At 41.2% G+C, this 17867-nt stretch overlaps 1 protein-coding gene across 6 annotated transcripts; it reads right to left on the bottom strand.

Annotated features, from left to right (window-relative positions):
- Positions 1-2626: 2626 nt before the first annotated feature.
- Positions 2627-12480, bottom strand: rhog2.S (RHOG family member 2 S homeolog). Of its 6 annotated transcripts, NM_001096409.1 has the most exon segments (3): positions 3768-4672; positions 4675-5245; positions 11523-11535. In NM_001096409.1, coding segments are annotated over 2 exon segments (636 nt in total). In that variant the 5' UTR covers positions 5224-5245; positions 11523-11535; the 3' UTR covers positions 3768-4585.
- Positions 12481-17867: the final 5387 nt, after the last annotated feature.

The following is a 17867-nucleotide window of genomic DNA, read 5'->3' as shown; positions in this document are numbered from 1 at the left end:
CGAATCTTACGGAGCAAGACCTTACTGAAAAGTAAATAAGGCCACAATGGGTTTTTTTTTACAATTTTTTGGAACATATTTGTCAAAAATATAAATGTTATATGTTAGTGTTTGCCAACTTGTAGTTTTGGATTAGTTGTCCCTATTTTTTGATTGAGCTGGCCAACAAAAACGTCTCTCAGAAAGTGCACTTAAAAACACTCATACCTCCATGAAATAGGACTCCTATGCAGAGTCCCACCAATAGGATCGCTTAAATAAAACAATATTGCTGATGAAATTTTGTAAGCAGGATGCCTATATTAAAATGTATAATCCTTCCTGTTTCCTAGTAAGCAGATTTGTTTATTTTCCAACTGCCATCAGCACACCATGGGAACAAAAGGCTGCAAGTAACTGTAAAGCCATTTATATGCTGACAGAATTAGAGTGTTTTACAGCTCTGACCCCTGGGGCATATACAGTGGTGTGAAAAACTATTTGCCCCCTTCCTGATTTCTTATTCTTTTGCATGTTTGTCACACAAAATGTTTCTGATCATCAAACACATTTAACTATTAGTCAAAGATAACACAAGTAAACACAAAATGCAGTTTTTAAATGAGGGTTTTTATTATTTAGGGAGAAAAGAAATCCAAACCTGTGTGAAAAAGTAATTGCCCCCTGAACCTAATAACTGGTTGGGCCACCCTTAGCAGCAATAACTGCAATACAGCGTTTGCGATAACTTGCAACGAGTCTTTTACAGCGCTCTGGAGGAATTTTGGCCCACTCATCTTTGCAGAATTGTTGTAATTCAGCTTTATTTGAGGGTTTTCTTGCATGAACCGCCTTTTTAAGGTCATGCCACAACATCTCAATAGGATTCAGGTCAGGACTTTGACTAGGCCACTCCAAAGTCTTCATTTTGTTTTTCTTCAGCCATTCAGAGGTGGATTTGCTGGTGTGTTTTGGGTCATTGTCCTGCTGCAGCACCCAAGATCGCTTCAGCTTGAGTTGACGAACAGATGGCCGGACATTCTCCTTCAGGATTTTTTGGTAGACAGTAGAATTCATGGTTCCATCTATCACAGCAAGTCTTCCAGGTCCTGAAGCAGCAAAACAACCCCAGACCATCACACTACCACCACATTTTACTGTTGGTATGATGTTCTTTTTCTGAAATGCTGTGTTACTTTTACGCCAGATGTAACGGGACGCGCACCTTCCAAAAAGATCAACTTTTGTCTCGTCGGTCCACAAGGTATTTTCCCAAAAGTCTTGGCAATCATTGAGATGTTTTTTAGCAAAATTGAGACAAGCCTTAATGTTCTTTTTGCTTAAAAGTGGTTTGCGCCTTGGAAATCTGCCATTCAGGCCGTTTTTGCCCAGTCTCTTTCTTATGGTGGAGTCGTGAACACTGACCTTAATTGAGGCAAGTGAGGCCTGCAGTTCTTTAGATGTTGTCCTGGGGACTTTTGTGGCCTCTCGGATGAGTTGTCTCTGCGCTCTTGGGGTAATTTTGGTCGGCCGGCCACTCCTGGGAAGGTTCACCACTGTTCCATGTTTTTGCCATTTGTGGATAATGGCTCTCACTGTGGTTCGCTGGAGTCCCAAAGCTTTAGAAATGGCTTTATAACCTTTGAAATTGAACTCAGGTGTGATAAACCACAGTTAAGTTATTTTTTAACAAGGGGGGCAATCACTTTTTCACACAGGCCCATGTAGATTTGGAGTTTTTTTTTTCCCTTAATAATGTAAACCTTCATTTAAAAACTGCATTTTGTGTTCAATTATGTTATCTTTGACTAATAGTTAACGGTTTTTGATGAGCAGAAACATTTAAGTGTGACAAACATGCAAAAGAATAAGAAATCAGGAAGGGGGCAAATAGTTTTTCACACCACTGTAACTGTATTTAAAGGGACACTGACACGTTCTTATGAAAATACATAGAAACGCTAAGGTGTTGTGACACAATAAAAGGATCCTTTTCTGTTGTATCATTCACACTGGACTGGAGGAGGTGCAGTCCTTCCACAATCCAGAGTACTGGTTTCACTTGTAATTAGCCCATGGAAGGATTGTTAAGCTGCCAGCCCAGCTGAAAACAGTCTAGCTCCCTTTGCGCTTTGTCCCCTTTGTGCTAGGGTACTTTTGCCTATCCAGATTTTCATGGCACAACTCTTTAGTAATGCTGTCATGTATATTATGAGTTGTTTCCTAGACAAAGTAATTGATAGCAGCCTAACCCTATTAGGGGCACCTTTGGAGGTACAGTGATTTACTGCTAAAGGGCTGTGGTGTACTTAGGCTGGTACGAAGCCTAGAACATGAGTATTTCTAGTTTCTTTTTTAAACACTCCTTTAAAATGGTATCATATATGCTCAGAGATTAATATGACATACTCCTTAACTAGCTTCACATATATCCCTGAATGTTACTAGCTGCAATCTTGTAAATCTATAAACCAGTTCAGCCCTCTTTTAAAAAAAAAAATGCTGCCCCTAGGCAAAAATCAACAGCAAACGAAGGAATAACCTTGCTATTTTTACAAGACTAGGCTCTTGAGTAGCCAGATATTGCTCTGCTATCACAGTTGCACTTTAGTAAATGAGCCAAACAAATGAATTCTACAAATGTAGGTTGTTTTGCTCCCTTTATACGGTAATGTTAAAAAGACAGACTGTTCAGTTACTGATTTTAAAGCTGAGAATTGCTTTTCTTGCCAAGTAAAACCTTGATACTCCCACGTTGGAGACATGTTTGGTTCAGGTTAGTCTTTGTAAAATATTTAATGCAATATGGTATCTTTCACATAAATATAAATATGAAAATAAATAAGCCTTGTGCAGGGAGTAACCTCTGCCTAGATGTTCAGCAGAATGTTAACAAGAACACAGAGAAAGTGGGGTATATTGTCCCTTTAACGTGGCAGATATAAAATATTCTGATGTTTACAATTAGGGAATGGGCTGCTTTGTTGGATTTGTTTGTGCTAAAGCAGTAATATAACTAAAACCTGACCCATCTATAACCATGGAATTATTCAGGGTGCAGCTCACTAAAATAACCCTAACTTCTATTAAAGGAAATTGACTATGGTGGAAATTAAAGGCTGTGCTGAAGCATAGACACCCTTGTTGCGTAGTACCAAAAATATATTATATTTTACATTTTAGCAAGTCTATAAAAAGCAAAGTTGGGTAACTTTTAGAATAGACAATGCTGCTTTCCCATCGCTAGCAGAGAGATAATAGCAGCATATCTGGGCACATATAGTTAGAAAGGTGTTGTCCATCAAAAATGGTGTATGGCTGCCAGCTTGGCCAAAGTTCAACTGAATTTCTTATACATCATCATCATTTAAAGCCACCCCCAAAAGGTGGTATACCTAATAACCAGCCAATTCCCTAGATAATGTCTACAGCACTGGAACAGAAGATTGCTCCTTCATAAAATAGTGTTGTGTCAACAATAATGGAGAGATTACAGGTATGGGGATCTATTATCCAGAAAGCTTAGAAATGGGGCACTCATTTGCCCAAGGTAAAACTCCCCCTTTTGCCATACTGTTCTGGTTTTAAAGCATACCCAGCACCTATTGAAGCAGATCACATGAACAGAAACAGCAAAGTAGTTCTGTACTGCTTGTTCAATGGCCCAGGCAATGCCTACGAAACAGAAACAATATGGTAGTGCACAAGGCCTGTGCAATTTGAGAAGAGTGCCAACCTTTGGTAAGTAAAAAGCTAGAATAACTATGATTAATCAGTCCCCACAGTGATTCTACTTTTAGTTGACCTTTAATAACCTTAAGGCATGGTGCTCCATATGGAAAAGACTGCTTATCTGGAAAACTCCGGACCCAGGCATTCTGGCTAATAGAATCCATGCCTGTACAACGGACTTCTGAAAGCTTCAGATGATGAGATTGACAGCATGGTAAACAGCATAAATAACCGTGCAATAAATAAAACCTCTTTTTCCCAATGACAGATATCCTGGAAAGGTCTACCTTTTCCCAAAAGAAAACAGTTTTACAACTATTAAGCCCTGAGTTTTAAGACAACACGTGAGAAAAACAGGGTTTTGCTTGTGTTTGGATCCAGGCTAAAAACGCCATTCCTTTGGTGGGAAAGTTTACAGTTTTCTTTGTTAGCAATTTTAAGAGGGATCTAGCAGAATAGTTTTTTTAGTCCAAAATGTCAGTCACTTATAGTAAAGCACAATGCATTTCAATTTCTGAAGCACATTCTGCAAATATAGAACAGATTGCACTGTTAAGCTTTAATAGTGAAAAAGTAAGGAAATCAGTAAAAAATATTAGTAAGTGTTCCACAGGAAGTAGGGAGTCAGTCTATGGCAGCAATGATGAATTAAAAAAATACAAACAAAAAAGTCAGAAGTGCAAGGCTGGCATATGTAAGCTCTCTGAGGTTATCCATGTACAGTACAACTTGCGTTCTGGTCAAACCACTGCTTCATACGTTATATTAGTTCGCTCGCACATTCGTTGTCAGAAAAACTAGAGGCAGCAGGTTCTTCTCCATGCAACCCATATCAATCATGAGCTGTTAGTGCAAACTGAGGATAAAAGAGGTATTACCCAAAATAATGTGCTAAAAACTCATCTTTATCAGCATTTGGATGGCCAGCAGTTACTACTATAGCAGGATGCACTTCTTTGGATTTTTTTTTGTCACAGGATAAAAAACCGCACGGACAGCTTCTTCAAAGACTTGCCTTATGCCTTGCTGGTGCAGAGCAGAGCACTCCATATACCTTACGGCACCTATCTGTTTAGCAAGAGATGAACCTTGCTGGTGTGTTGTGGGTGCAAGACTCTGCTCCTTTAACTTCTTTATAGTTTCTGTATCATTTCGAAGATCTTGCTTGGTACCTACAAGTAAAATTGGCACATTGGGGCAATGGTGGGAAACCTCCGGGTGCCATTTGTGCCGCACATTGGCATGGGAAGACGGGCTTCCGATAGAGAAGCAGATAATGAAGACATTGGTCTGAGGGTAGGATAGGGTTCGCAGGCGGTCATACTCTTCTTGGCCAGCTGTGTCCCATAAGTTGAGGCTAACCGTTCTACCATCCACTGTCATCTGGGCACTGTAATTGTCAAATACGGTAGGAATATATTCCTCTGGAAAGGCATTGGTGGTATAACTGATAAGGAGGCAGGTTTTCCCAACTGCTCCATCACCAACAACAACACACTTTATTGTCTGCATTCTTCATGTAGTCAATCTGTACCTGACAGAAGTGAAAAAGGGAAAATTAGTACACAACCTTGTCAAAAATAGTCCTTATTAAACTAAATGTAAAGTTGGCCTATGCTGTCTGCCAACTCAGAGTATCCTATCATATTACTGGTCTGTGTATGGGGCTGTACTCTTGTTAAAGGTTTACCATATACAACATGGACAGATTTATAAATAATATGGGGCTTTGACCACATAGCAGCAGCTGTTCTCTGGCACAATGCATGTAGATCACAAGCAAAACATTTCTACTTCTTTTCAAGGGGGAAGCATAGACAGGCCACTATGGGTGTTCTGTGGTTCTCCATAAGAACACTGTGATGGACAAAATGCCACATCCATAGCCCCCAGTCTGCCAGCAACTGGTTATTCACGTTGGATATTCCCAAAGCAACCAATCTGCATATGCTCCTAGCTGTAACAGACACTGCTCCAGGTAAGGACTTGGCTTTAGATATGCAAATGAAGCAATCAATCACCAACCTTGTCTTCAAAATATGTTAATATAGTCTTTCTGTGTAAAGGCTTTATATGCATATAGAAGAAACAGAGTTAATCTTAAAGGGATCCTGTCATCGGAAAACATGTTTTTTTTTCAAAACGCATCAGTTAATAGTGCTACTCCAGCAGAATTCTGCACTGAAATCCATTTCTCAAAAGAGCAAACATTTTTTTATATTCAATTTTGAAATCTGACATGGGGCTAGACATTTTGTCAATTTCCCAGCTGCCCCTGGTCATGCGACTTGTGCCTGCACTTTAGGAGAGAAATGCTTTCTGGCAGGCTGCTGTTTTTCCTTCTCAATGTAACTGAATGTGTCTCAGTGGGACATGGGCTTTTACTATTGAGTGTTGTTCTTAGATCTACCAGGCAGCTGTTATCTTGTGTTAGGGAGCGGTTATCTGGTTACCTTCCCATTGTTCTTTTGTTTGGCTGCTGGGGGGGGGAAGGGAGGGGGTGATATCACGCCAACTTTCAGTATAGCAGTAAAGAGTGATTGAAGTTTATCAGAGCACAAGTCACATGACTTGGGGCAGCTGGGAAATTGACAATATGTCTAGCCCCATGTCAGATTTCAAAATTGAATATAAAAAAATCTGTTTGCTCTTTTGAGAAATGGATTTCAGCGCAAAATTCTGCTGGAGCAGCACTATTAACTGATTCATTTTGAAAAAAATGTTATCCTTTTAAAGTGGTCATACATATCAAAAGATTCAAGTGTTTTGTCATCTTTCACCACTATGTCCACCTTGAATTGGGCAATATCGCCGGATCCACTTGTTTGGCCTACAGGCCAACAATCGGATCATACTGCTGTCAATGTGGGCCATTGGTACGAGGAGCATATTAATGTGCAAATCCAGGCCTCATCTGATAGAAAAATCAAACCTGCCTAATCAATATCTAGCTGATTGTCAACTACATATCGGTTAAACAGGCCCTTCGGCTGGCACCATACACAGACCAATAAACTGCTGATTTATCATCCCGTATATGGCCACCTTAATTCTGCATACCAGGGGTAGATTTGTGAATGCAATTGCCAGCTGTATAGCACAGTGCCTGGTATCCAAAACACAAACAAAGCGGTTACTATGGTTGTTGACAAACAAAGCAACTAGGAAGGATTTGAGCACCATGTTTTGAAAAATCCCAAACACCCACTTCCTTCTATATGGATAGCTTGCAATGCCTTGTCAGACAATTGTTGTCTGGAAACAGGCAATTTACAAAAAAAAAGTCAATAGATGTGGGCTGTGATGAGGCGAGCAGCCTCATCAGTGACTATTAATATTTACAGTATTCATGTGTTATGGTGACAGTGACATTATATTACACATATGGATGCCACACTATGCCTTGTGTTCTTGGGCTGGGATCCTGATTATAACTCTTGCTTGTAGAGAGATGTTTACACAATATATGCATTCACAATGCAGTACATACTGCTACATTGCCAAGAATGAAAGCGTAACAATCGCAGACCACAGGAAAGTGAGTTTGCAGTACCAGACAACCATAATAAATAATATTTTAGTCTGCTTACAGTGGATATGCAACATACAGTATGCACTAACTAAACAAACTATTATACTGTTAAAATGAGCTCTTAGATCTAATAAAAAATAATCTGCTGCTACTATAAAAACTTTTGTAAAAAGACATAATCTAATGAGAAAGGTGGGGTGTTGAGTCTGTCTTCCCTACTGCAGTAATAAATCTGAGGTTTAGGGTCTCCAGGTAGAAAGTGATTACTCACCACATCAAGGAAGAGGCCCAGGTGCACCGCCCTAAGCCCTCAGCACAGGGAGCGGACAATATGAAAAATCTTTGGAGCAGGCACTCAAATAAGGCAAACTCCCACCAGGTAGTATGTTCAAAGTGAAAAGAGTTTGTGTCCACAGCTTTTCGCGGTTTGTGTCATAAACACTTAATCATAGGTTATCTTAACAGAGCCATGCCTCAAATATTTAAACAAAAATGCACCAATTAACCAATCCAAACGTTTTACCCAGGTGCACCAATCACTATTCAGTTTCTATGGTTGTGGATTAAGGTTACAACCTTGACTCTTTTTAGGAGCCATGTTGGTACTCCATAACTGAATTTAAGTAACGCCATATTGGTACACCTCAGTTCAGTTTAAAGTGACACAGTGCCATAGAAATACGTAAAAAAATACACAAGTGAAAGACAATTCTAAGATTACTATGATTATTTAAAAATAGTATAAGACATATAGATATATAGAACATATAAATAGGATATATAGTGCTATTTTCACTTTAAACATACTGTCTGGTGGAAGTTTGTCTTCTTTGAGTGTCTGTTCCTTACTGCAGTACTCACATCTAAATCTACAACAAGTTTGCTGGACCCCTTTTATCATAAGGCATGGTAGTATTTGCACATTTGAATATTGTATTGTATCCTATTGTTTAAATACAGCCCCCTGCACACCCTGACAAATTTCAGTTTTGAGGATGCTGTCAACTGTAGATCACAAATAGGAAGCCTTGTAAAATCTGAATAACATATACACACAATTCTGCAGTATTAGTGATCCTAGACATTTAATATACACATTGTATGCATCCTCACAGGCTTGTAAAAGCCCTCCAACTGATTCAAAGATAAGCTTTTGGGCTACTTACACACTGGGGTACAGCATGCAGCAGATATTTAGCAACACAAGATCTAAGTCTGCCCTATGGGAGTGCCATAAATCCCCAACACAGGGAAAAGTGAGCATGCCCAATCACTCCTGAATTCAGTTATTATCCTGACTCCTGTGAAAGTGACCCATACGGCAGTTTTAGATCAAATAATGTGTGTGTTGCCTCAAGGTAGAATGCATAATACCCACTGAACTTCGAACATGAATGAAAATGATTGTGTGCATGGAGGATTAAGGCTTTTCTGTGGGTGGCCTGGCAAAGAACTGTCTTGCTGTAGCAGTGACAACCGGAGATGGGTAGGAATATGCAAAGAAACAAGTCAGACGCCTCCACACAACTTAAACAGTATGCGCGTGTAGTTCAACAAGATGGCGCCGACTCCCCATGCTCCTCGGAGCAGTCTCCCTTACCACCGCTAAAACAAGAAACTGAACTGACATCTGTCCCCACTCCAGCGGACTAAATGATGGTCATTAGGCAGTGTCAGACCACCCTCGCCGCCACAATTCACATCTAAGCTAGAGGAGCTAAAGGTGGATCTCTAGCTCATTAAGCAAGATATGCAGACCATGAGGGGGCTGCAGGTCCGCACAGTGAGGGTCCCAGGGGATATATCTCAAATAAAGGAAATTCTGCAAGCAGCAGTTGACCGAATCAATGATTTGGAGAACAGGCAGAAGCGGTGAAATGTCAGGATAATAGGGCTTCCCGAACGCACTGAAGGCCCCCAACCGGAGCTCTTTGCTGAGAAGTGGCTTAGAGACACATTGGGACATGAAACTTCTCAACACAATTCGTTGTTGAACGGGCGCAAAGGGTTCCCACACGGCCCCTTCCTCCAGGTGCGCCTCCCAGGGCCTTTCTCATTAAACTACTAAAATACCGTTATAGGGACGCAGGCCTCAGAGCAGCACGTGATAAAGAAGATATACTGTATGAAGGGGCCAGAATGTCACTCTATCCGGACTACTCCACTACAGTCCAAAAGAAAAGGAGCTCATATCAAGGAGTCAAATGCAGGCTTAGGGACCTGGGCCTTGAATATTCAATTATGTTCCCTGCTAAGCTCAATGTTCTAGACGGCAACAAACCCGTTTTTGGACGAAAAGCCTGACGCGGTTACTGACTGGCTGGACTACAGACCATCTCTGCCACGGAGCCCACGACGTAATCACCTTGAATTCCGCCTCACCCAAGTAAAAAGACCAAAGGAGGACCCCTGACCTCAGTCTGGTACAGTATAGCACTGGCATCACATGAGCTACCAGTTGGCCCATTAATGACACTCTGGCATTAACAACCCACAGCCAAAAGCCTGACACTGGTTAATGGTATTAATTTTGATCAATGGGCCACATAGAGACAGTACACCCTTACACAAATACATGTGCCATGATTGTGTCTGTAGTGCCTCCCCTGAGGAACATAAAATTGCACAGTCACTCTAAAAGGGCTAAAGCTAGCTGTAGACAAGTCACATATGAACAACCACCTATTTGTCCATGTAAAGCCACCCTGCCTAAGGGGGAAGCAAAGTCAGTTTATGAACACCACTTTTTATCAGGCACTCAATACTCTAACACCATGCTACTGTGGCCAAATAATAGTGATCCCCCACACTGGCCACTTAGCAGGAACAGAGGCAAAGGAACTCCAAGACTGTCTATTCATCGGTCCTCACAAATAAATCCAAAGAGGGTGTTAAACTCTTATATGGTTCAGATCTCTGGACTAGACATTGCCTGGACTTATCTCAGATCTTACCCTAGTTGGTTATTAAGTTTTGGGATAAATGTATCTTCAGGTTGGGGGAGGATACAGGGAGGGGGGAATGCTTTGTTGGGAATTATATTTTCTTTGTCTAACTTCTTTCTACCTTTCCTTTCTTAACTTTGTCTCAAGGGTCACATAGCACCTACGGTACCAAAATGGAGGTGGGCATTGGGGATGCCCTGGGCTCGGTACACACACATCACCACTCCAACATACAGCTCAACCCAGAAGAGCCAGAGCCCTGGGGCTACCCCAAATTGCCTACATCACAATACATCTGAATACTCCACCTACTCCAGGGGAGTGGCCATCCTTATACGAAAATCCCTTAACTTCCAAATCAAAGGCCTTACTACTGATAGATTCAGCAGATACTTAATACTCCAAGACCAAATTTGGGGAACATCCTACATCATAGTCAATACCTATCTTCCACCCCCAGCAGATATGCAACTGCTAAACGAAATCGTACTAAAGGTATCTGAATTTGGCCAAATTCCTAAAATATGGGCAGGTGACTTTAATATGGTCCTCAACCCTGCCACAGACAGACTTAAACCCAATCCCCATGACTCATTCTCTGGCTCTGTCCCTGTAAACCATGTAGCAGCAGCCACAAGCTTACATTTGTGGGTCTTGTTTATCGGCTGTTTTTTGCCAGAAGCGGAAAGGCTAAAACAGACAGGCGCAAATATGGCTTTCAATAGCCGTTACCTTGAAGCATTACATAAGGGAAAAAGTTACTTTCGATGTTTAATGTTGAAAAATATATTCATATTAATAATGGGGATTTGATCCAAAGTCAAAAGTAAAAATAGGCAATGAATCTAAGCTCTTGATCTAGGAAGGGGCAGGGAGGTGACTATTTCACATACAAGAGTCCCAACTGAGACAGGCCAGTTTTCCACATTTAGAAGTGATATTTCAACAAAGTAAAACAACATCCTGGATTTATCAATGCCATTAACAACGGACCCCCACCACCAAATAAACAGAAAGACCCCCAAATCCAACATTAACAGAGGCTCAACAGCTTCTCCCTCCTTACAGTAACCACACACCTTTTTCAATTCCCCTATTAACCCCCCCCCCCCCAATATACAGGGATAATAGTACCGTCCCCAGACACTCCTTCTTACTTAAAGTGCCCCCCACCACTAGACACCGCCCCTAAATGTGCTCTCTATAAAAATAGATTTTCCTTGATACCGAAGTCCAGTTCCTACACATCTGTAACTGCGCAACTCCTTTCACCACAAATACACTTGAGGGACAAACGCTCAAAATAAAATGAGACCCCCGGCAGCCAATCTCACCGTCTCTTGGCCACTTCCTGGTCCCACTCGCGCCGCTTCACTTCCTGTACCGGCCTCAAAAAGTTCCTATAATCTCACATCCGTGTACAGGGCTCCAGCCACACCTGCCGCAAAGAACCCATGGAAATGTAGTTCGCTGCGCACACGCCCGGTGCATTTTGGGAGGAGATAGCCGGTCTTATCAGCGAAGGCCGCTAGATAGCGCGTTAGCTCTATGAAAATGCTTATATTAGTGCAGTTCAAAGCGAGAAGGAACCTGGTTGCTATTTTAATTTTAATGCTCAATAAACTAGTAGCTGTGGTATAATGTGTACTAATGGAAATTGAATGTAACTATGGTTCAAACGGACCAAAGTTTCCGATTTTCGGACTGTGTGAGGAGAGTCCCGACATTTTTGCGGGTCGTTTGGTCGATCGGACAGGTTAAAAGATTTCTGTCGACTGCGGGTAATATCTCTGCATGTATTGCCGATTGTACGATTTTCAGAGGGAGACTGTCACTAGCTTTTGTCGGACATAACTTTCGTACGATTGCTGTCAGGGGCAGAACATTGGCTGATCTGTTCTTCTGTACTTTATTTGATCTGAATGGTTAGTGGCAGGTCGGGAGATGGGGAAGTCCGATCGTACATTGATACGTAGGATAGGATCTTTGCGTCTATGGCCAGCTTAAAGAATATTATTTATACCTACTAAAATGAATGAGAAACCAAGAGATCTCATAGCCATAGAAACGGTCTTCCATGTCCCACCCTCAGGGCCGCCATCAGGGGGGACAATTGTACCGGGCCCGCAGGATTTTCTGTCGAAGGGGGGGCCCGACCAGCTCACTTACTTGATTTCAGCTCAGCGTGTTGCCAGTAGGACAATGCAGCTCTGTGCACGGAAGCTTTTCCCAATTAAGATTTCCTGTACCCTCTTGGTCCATTAAGAATAAGTCCCGGTAAATCTGCATTGGGATTGCATCCCCCTGTCCAATCCCTGTACAGCTTTACCGGGACTTATTTTTAAAGGACCATGAGGGTACAGGAAATCTTAAAGGGGTTGTTCACCTTCCAAACACTTTTTTCAATTCAGTTGTTTTTAGATTGTTCCCCAGAAAAAAAGACTTTTTTCAATTACTTTCTATTATTTATTTTTTACGTTTTTCCCAAAATCTAAGCTTAAAGTTGAATGTTCGTGTCTCTGGTGTTTGAGTCTGGCAGCTCAGTAATTCAGGCGCAGACTCTAAACTGTTACAATTTTGCAACATTAAGTTGATACATTTCTCAGCAGCATCTCTGGAGTATTAGCAACAATTGTATCAGTTATAACAGCTGCCTGTAATGAAACCCAGAGCTTCTGCTCAGCAGGGACAAAGATAACAAATGTATCAACTAAATGTATCAATTTAGAACAGCTTACAGGATCGGCAACCCCCCCTCCCAGAGCTGCTTCAGAAGGAGAGAAATTACACTTTACAATTCAATATTAGAAAAACCGTCACACATAGGAAATAGAAAGTAATTGGAAAAAGTCGTTATTTTTGGTGATCTATCTGAAACCAACTAGTTGTTTGAAGGTGAACAACCCCTTTAATTTGGAAAAGCTTCCGTGCACAGAGCTGCAGTGTCCTACTGGCAGCATGCTGAGCTGAAATCAAGGAAGTGAGCATGGTTGCCCCCCCCCCTTACACACAAAGCCCTGGCAAGTATTTTTTTTTAAAATTTGGGGATATCTAGCTAAATTTTTTTTTTTTTACTTGCAGGAGGGCCCCTGATCACCAATGGCTTTTTATAACTTGTGGGGGGGGGGGGGCCAGACTATCAATTTCTTTTTTTTACTTGCAGGGGGGCCCCTGATCACCAATGGCTTTTTATAACCTGTGGGGGGGGGGGGTTGGGTCCTGGCCATCAATTTTCTTTTACTTGCAGGGGGGGCCCCAGATCACCAATGGCTTTTTATAACTTGTGGGGGGGCCCAGGCTATCAATTTATTTTTTTTAACTTGCAGGGGGCCCCTGATCACCAATGGCTTTTTATAACCTGTGGGGGAGGGGCTAGGCCATCAATTTTTTTTACTTGCAGGGGGGGCCCCAGATCACCAATGGCTTTTATAACTTGTGGGGGGGCCCAGGCTATCAATTTCTTTTTTTTAACTTGCAGGGGGCCCCTGATCACCAATGGCTTTTTATAACCTGTGGGGGGGGCTAGGCCATCAATTTTTTTTACTTGCAGGGGGGGGGCCCAGATCACCAATGGCTTTTTATAACTTGTGGGGTGGGGCCCAAGCTATCAATTTCTTTTTTTTACTTGCAGGGGGGGCCCCTGATCACCATTGGCTTTTTATAACCTGGGGGGGGCCTAGGCCATTAATTTTTTTTTTTACTTGTAAGGGGGGCCCGGTCACCATTTTGCAAAAAAAATGGCCCTGGCGCCAATGTTTTTTTAACTTATAAGGGGGCTTGACAATCAATAGCTTTTTATAACTTGTGTGTGTGGGGGGGTTACCTTTTTTAGCACTGATGTCTATGGGTGTGGAGTGGGCAGGATCTGGGGTGGGGCTTGGGGGGCGAGGTGGGCGGGGCCCAGGGGGGCCCTGAAAATTTTGTTGTACGGGCCCCGTGATTTCTCATGGCGTCCCTGTAGATTGTTGTGTAGATTGTTGTGTACTGATTGTATACTTATATTCAGGGCACTCCTAGCATTTTATGTTGTGGTTAATTTGGTATTTTCTTTTACCTAAACTGTTCCTATGGTTAGAGGTAGCACTAGGGGGAAAACAAGTGAGGTGTTAGGTGAAGGACAAGGGGGCCTAAAAATTGTGGTGCGTTATGACTCTGAGATAATTTCTTCTTGCCTGCTGATGATGTCATCTCTCTGAAGCCACAAAAAAATTTTTTTACTGACACCTCATAAGCTCTCCTCTGAGTGCAGTTGATCAATATATCGGTATTTTGGGGCAACATTGTGTTAGGTCTCCCTAGAATTTTAATAATTATGGGCTTCGGCTTTTTTTGTAGTGATCTTTGCCAGCTTTTTGTTTGCAGTTGGCAAAGAAAGTTATGGTTTGCTGAAAGATGGGAACAGTTTGCATTTCAAAAGGCTAATTGTAGTCTTTGTCTTTATTATGGATCGTAGTTAGTACTGTACTGAATGCATGGCTGAGATGGTTGGAGAGAAACAGGACACTTGATTGAACTGAAAACTCATCAGCTTTCAGTGCAGATTCTTTACTACTGGACAATATATATTTTTTACTTTTGTAAACATTTAGCTTTTTTTTTTTTTGCAGAATCCTGGTTGGGAGCATGATTAGACTTTTTTTTGGTAAATCCATAAGTTGATTTCACCTCTTTATCTAATGCCTCAAGCTTTAGGGCAGAGACACATGTGGAGGTTCAAGGAAATTAGTTGCCCAGCGCTGGCTAGAATCTAAATCGCCGGTGGAATGGCAATCGGAACCATTCGTTTTCCAAAGTCGCCCAAAGTTTCTGCCAACCTTGGAAAATGAAGCGTTCCAAGTGCCATCCTGCCGCGATTTAGATTCTAGCTGGCAGGAAGGCAGTTCGGGGAGATTAGTCGCCCAGAGAAAAGGCTCTTTGTCGACGGGTGGCTAAATCTCCCCAAATCTCCACGTGCATCTCTGCCCTTATTGTTGGCATCTCAAATGCTCACCTTTCAGTGCAGTTACAGAAGGCACTTGTGTTTCTCACAGTATAAATATATATAGTGATATATATATATATATATATAAATGTTTTTTTTTCTTTAATTGTGTAGATTTTCTAGTTCTAGTTTTCTAGTTCTAAAAGTTAGTTCTAAAAGTAAAAAAAAAATAAAGATAAAAGCAGCCTTGCCAAAGGACATACAGTACAGATGAAACAGAAGATGTTCCACTAAACAGATAATGGTAAGTGGAATATTCAGTAACTATTCAGTATGTTTTTGTTACTTGTCTTTGGGGTTTTGAAGAGAAATCTAATTTTGAGGATTTTTTTTAATCTTCATTTCAAGACAAACTATAACATTTTACAAAGAACTGCATCCAATTCTGCAAGAAGGAATGCAAGGATGGCGCCACTAAATATCTGCAGGTGTGCACGTTCAAGGAATATATAGTTTGTGGGGGGGTATTTCACAGGTAAGGAGGGTATTTAGACTGAAAAACTGCAAGGTGGGCACTTAGAGCACAGCCTCAAATTTAGCTGTTGTGTCTTTAGTTGCACCCATACATTTAGTGGCCGATTCATGAAGCTCGAGTGAAGGATTCGAAGTAAAAAAACTTCGAATTTCGAAGTGTTTTTTGGGCTACTTCGACCATCGAATGGGCTACTTCGACCTTCGACTACGGCTACGACTACGAATCGAACGATTCGAACTAAAAATCGTTCGACTATTCGACCATTCGATAGTCGAAGTACTGTCTCTTTCAAAAAAACTTCGACCCCCTAGTTCGGCAGCTAAAAGCTACCGAACTCAATGTTAGCCTATGGGGAAGGTCCCCATAGGCTTGCCTAAGAATTTTTGATCGAAGGATATTCCTTCGATCGTTGGATTAAAATCCTTCGAATCGTTCGATTCGAAGGATTTAATCGTTCGATCGCGCACTTAGAGTGCAGCCCCATACTTTTCAGCTAAAATTTCCCCCTGTTTTGGGGTGTTTGGAGGCTGTGTCTTTAGGTGCACCCATACGTGCAGGGTATCGTTTTACTCAGGGTTTGGGTTCATTTGAATATTTTTAGTGGAGTAATTTTGTCAAATTCACTTCTGACTTTGTGACTGTAATGGTGTTTCAGGAAAAAATATTGCTGCGTTTTAGGGTGATCTGTATGACGGCAGCTACATTTAGAGAAAAACTATACCACATATAAAAACCTAGAGGAATGCTGTTTCTAAAAATACCTAACTTATGGGGGTATGTCGCTTCTATCGTTAGATATGCCACGTTAACCTATAGATGCTCTTATCTGTTGTGTTCCAATGTAAAATTGTACAAAATGCTGTTTTATTATTGGGATGTGTTGTGGACAATAAAAGCAGGATACCAATACATATCGGGTATCATTGGAATCAGCAGAATCGGGGCTTTTACAAACAATAAAATTGTTGTCAGTAAATGAAATTCTTCTTTGAAATAAAACACAAAATAAAAAAAATGTATTCTTTATTTCACTTTTTTTTTACATATTACACTCAAAATATTTGTAATATCTCCAGAAAAAGTACAAAATTTAGTTTCAGTGTTCAAGCCCAATTCATTACAAAAAAAACAATATATAATGTGTCTTATTTCGCATAGGTTTTCTTGTGAAAAATCCTCAGTAAAGTAATGACTGCAAAATGTCTAAAAAAATGCTTGGCAGTAGATGTTCGCATTTAGGAGAAATCGGCTGGCAGTGAGAGGTTTAATGATCATGGAGGGGGGAGGTCCAGGAGTTCAGCAGCTGTGGGAAGAAGGTCTGACCTGAGTATGCTGCCTCTAGTGGCCCAAACCCTGGCACAATTAGTATTAGTATTTGGTGGGGCGAAAATGTAAGTGCTATGTCCTGTACAAATAAATCAAGACTTGAATGGCCCTGGCCATATGCCAATATATTGTTAATGTAACAATACCACTGCTACTATCATAAAAGTGTCCCCTTCTGTTTGGTTACATAAAAACTGCTAACATAAAATCTAAAAATAATATATAATGATAGTTAATGTAAAATGCAGAAGAACATTCTGGGCAATTTCAAATTATGCTACTCCCAGTCCAGCTCTGACAGAGGGTGTTTTTTAAAGGTACATTCTCTACTTGGAGTAAGGTTCTTAGTGGGGTCCCCCAGGGCTCGGTATTGGGCCCAATTTTATTTAAATTGTTCATTAATGACTTAGGGGAGGGTATTGTAAGTAATGTCTCTATGTTTTCAGATCACACAAAACTATGTAGCCCAATTCATTTAATCCAGGCTGCTGCATTCTTGCAACAGGATCTTGACAAATTGGCAATCTGGGCAGTTAAGTGGCAGATGAGATTCAATGCTGATATCTGTAAAGTCATGTACATGGGATGCAAAAATATCCAAGCCACTTATACCTTTAATGGAAGTGCACTAGGCAAATCCATAATGGAAAAGGACCTTTGAGTCCTTGTAGATTGTAATAAACTTGGCTGTAGCAAGCAATGCCAATCAGCAGCATCAATGGCAAATAAGGTCTTGAGTATTAAAAAGGGGCATAGATTTGCTAGAGGATTTGCGAGTTATTCTTACACTGTACAGAGTACCAGTAAGGCCCCATCTAAAATATGCCGTACAGTTTCCAGCGCTCAAACATGACATTATTGAATTAGAAAGGGTGCAGAGACGGACAACAAAGCTGG

This window comes from Xenopus laevis, chromosome 8S (assembly GCF_017654675.1).
Source record: "Xenopus laevis strain J_2021 chromosome 8S, Xenopus_laevis_v10.1, whole genome shotgun sequence".
Taxonomy (NCBI): domain Eukaryota; kingdom Metazoa; phylum Chordata; class Amphibia; order Anura; family Pipidae; genus Xenopus; species Xenopus laevis.
The sequence above is the reverse complement of the archived record's forward strand: the minus strand, read 5'-3'. Positions and strand labels throughout refer to the sequence as shown.